Source organism: Cynara cardunculus (assembly GCF_001531365.2).
Source record: "Cynara cardunculus var. scolymus isolate 2C chromosome LG 7, CcrdV1, whole genome shotgun sequence".
Classification (NCBI taxonomy): domain Eukaryota; kingdom Viridiplantae; phylum Streptophyta; class Magnoliopsida; order Asterales; family Asteraceae; genus Cynara; species Cynara cardunculus.
The window spans coordinates 10,828,970-10,832,360 of NC_037534.1; the positions used below are offsets into that span (position 1 = coordinate 10,828,970).

At 39.2% G+C, this 3,391-nt stretch overlaps 1 protein-coding gene across 1 annotated transcript; it reads left to right on the top strand.

Moving 5' to 3' along the window:
- The first annotated feature begins 248 nt into the window (after window positions 1–248).
- On the top strand, window positions 249–1,910 carry LOC112515991 (probable acyl-activating enzyme 6). Its single transcript, XM_025122989.1, has one exon. The coding sequence runs from the start codon at window positions 249–251 to the stop codon at window positions 1,908–1,910; it is 1,662 nt and encodes a 553-aa protein (XP_024978757.1).
- The last annotated feature ends 1,481 nt before the right edge of the window (window positions 1,911–3,391 follow it).

The window sequence follows — 3,391 nt, forward strand, 5'->3', positions numbered from 1 at the left end:
TAATAATTTATTTTAAAATACTATAATTAATTAATTTTTTAAAATATCTTTTTATGCTTTTATATTTTTATCAAAACATAATTTATTTATCGAATTTATTTATTAATTGAGCGGTGATTTGTATCCCCCCATAAATGCGAATAAGTAGTAGATCGTTTATTAGTGCAACATTTATAACAAGTTTCAGACCACTTAGTTTTGCTCAGGGTGTTAGAGATATAGATACACACACATTGTACGTATATCACATGGATCTTCTCAAACCCACCTCTGCAAATTCATGCCCACTTACTCCTCTTACCTTCCTAGATAGAGCTGCTACTGTTTATGGCGATTGCACTTCCATCGTTTACAATCATACCACCTATACATGGTCTCAAACCCACCGTCGTTGCCTTCAGGTAGCTTCTTCTCTCGCCGGAATTGGAATCCGGCGAGGACATGTTGTCTCCGTTTTGGCATTTAACATTCCCGCCATGTATGAGCTTCAGTTCGCCGTCCCCATGGCCGGTGCTGTACTTAACAACCTCAACACCCGTCTTGATGCTCGGACCATCGCCATCATACTCCGCCACGGTGAGTCGAAGTTACTCTTCGTTGACTCCCATCTTCAAGCTCTTGCAATGGAAGCTGTGTCGCGATTCCCGCCGGAGATACCACGGCCGGTGGTGGTTCTCATTAGAGATAATGTAGGTTCTCAGGCGACCAACGACGTCGAGTTCTTTTATGAGGATTTAGTGGAGAAAGGTGATGAAAATTTCCAGTGGATAAGACCCGAAAATGAGTGGGATCCGATTACATTAAATTACACCTCCGGTACGACGTCTTCTCCGAAAGGAGTTGTACATTCTCACCGTGCAACCTTCATCGTCGCCGTCGATTCACTGATCGACTGGCCGGTGCTGAAAAAACCGGTTTTTTTATGGACTTTACCGATGTTTCATTCCAACGGATGGAGCTTCACTTGGGGAATGGCCGCCGTTGGTGGTACCAACATTTGTCTCCACAAGTTCACCGCAGACGACGTCTTCTCCGCCGTGAACCGTCACCACGTGACCCACATGTGTGGAGCACCGGTCGTCCTCAACATGATAGCCAACTCACCCAACGCGAAACCTTTAGAAAACCCAGTTCATTTCTTGACCGGCGGAGCTCCTCCTCCGGCGGCTGTAGTCCTCCGTACCGAGTCATTAGGTTTTATAGTCAGCCATGGGTACGGCATGACGGAGGTCGGCGGAGTAGTGGTTTCATGTGCTTGGAAAGAAAAATGGAACCGGTTGCCGGTGACAGAAAGAGCGAGTTTAAAGGCAAGGCAAGGAGTGAGAACCCTAGGATTGACTGAAGTCAACGTTCTAGACTCTGAGTCAGGACTCGGAGTTAAACGAGACGGGTTGACTCAAGGTGAAATCGTGCTGAAAGGAGGGTGTTTAATGTTGGGTTATCTAAAAGATCCACGCGCCACCGCCATGTGCATGAGAGAAGATGGGTGGTTGTACACCGGCGATGTCGGAGTAATACACCCCGATGGCTATTTGGAAATCAAAGACCGATCAAAAGATGTGATCATAACCGGCGGCGAGAATGTGAGTAGTGTGGAGGTGGAATCGGTGTTGTACTGTAATCCAGCGGTGAACGAAGCGGCGGTGGTGGCGCTGCCGGATAAGTTTTGGGGAGAAACTCCTTGTGCTTTTGTAAGTTTATTGGGTGATAAAGATGGAAGTGGGAACGTAAAGGCGAGCTCCGACGAGATATTGAAGTTTTGCAGAGAGAGGTTGCCGCATTATATGGTGCCGAAGACGGTGGTTTTCATGGCGGAGCTGCCGAAGACGGCCACCGGAAAGATCAAGAAATTTACGTTACGAGAAATGGCAAAGAATATGACCCCTTCAATGGGAAACTCTAGGATGTAAAACAGGTAACTATGAGATTTTACATGTTTAAGAGTTAAAAGAAAGAAAATGCAGAAATATTTTAAAAATGATGTAACATTAAAATAAGAAATTGCATGAAAAAATAACTATGTTTAAGTTGATTTTTATTATTCTGTGTAATATAATTTCAAAACTTTCATTTTAATATCTAAGATGTAAAATTTTAAACATTTAAGTACCCGATTGAAGTATTAACGCGGTTAACATGCTAATGTGGTGACTGATAAGATGAAATTGGGTTTGAATAATAAATAATACTGAGTTGGATACCACATCACTCGCCACATCAGCACGGTAACCGGTTAATGATTCAACCAGTTACCTGGGTACTTAAATGCTTAACACTTTATATCTTATATACAAAAATAAAAGTTTTGAAAGTATGTTACCCAAAATCCGAATCAATTTAAAGTACGTTACTTTTTCATTCAATTTTTCCATATTAAAAACAGAAGATATATAATTTTAGTTTTTTTTCCAAAGAGATCGAATATGTTATAATTTTTAGTAATTTCTTGTTAAAAGCATATAAAATTATGTTGTTCAGTTGTGAGATTTAGAGGTCGTTTATGAAATGTTTATCGGATAAGCATTTATACAAAGTTATTCATGTTATTGGATGAGTATGACAAGCATTAAGATATCTTACGCAACATAGCAAGGAGAAAAAATCTTACCAGCAACTGTTAACTGGTAGGAAACACTTATACCAACGTATAGTCGCTATAGTTTGTTAAAAATAACTCCATTCATCCCAGTAGTTTTAAAATTATAAGATGGTCATCATGATTTGTAAAAACGTTTGTATTTGGCCCCTCTCGTTAATGACTCTTTAAGAAAATTCTGTTAAATGAAAGGTATTTTCATCTTGTCATCACATCAATTCCCTTTTTTATTTACTCAATCAAAAGCCTCATTGAACAAATCATAAAATCGATTTTGATTGCTTAAAAAAAGTAAATTTATTCGGTTCAAAGATGACAATAAGCTTGCATTTAGAGACTTAGTTGGTCAAAAATAAGACTAACATGGACAAATACTGCAATATGTAAAATCATACTTGATATTAAAGATGCACAAAAAATCCGAAGCTCGAAACCTGGTTTGAACCATTCCCAAAGCCCCACCGGCCAGGCCGAAATTTTGAGGGCATGCTTGGGCCTAGGCTTGACCCAAAATCCAGACTTGAAAAAGATTGGAAAAACCCGATTAAACCCGAAAAGTTCAAATGAAAAAGAATCCGATTAATCCTTTTACAACCCAAAGCTAGGTCGGTGTTAAAAAGACTTGGGACATTTTTTTTTGCTCAATGAAAATGAGGTTGGAAGGTCTTGGACCCAAGGTAGAAAAAACCTAGGCCTTGTGACTCTCTTCTTGATACAAACCTGTTTTTTGAATTAGTTGTGTATATATATATATATATATATATATATATATATATATATATATATATATATATA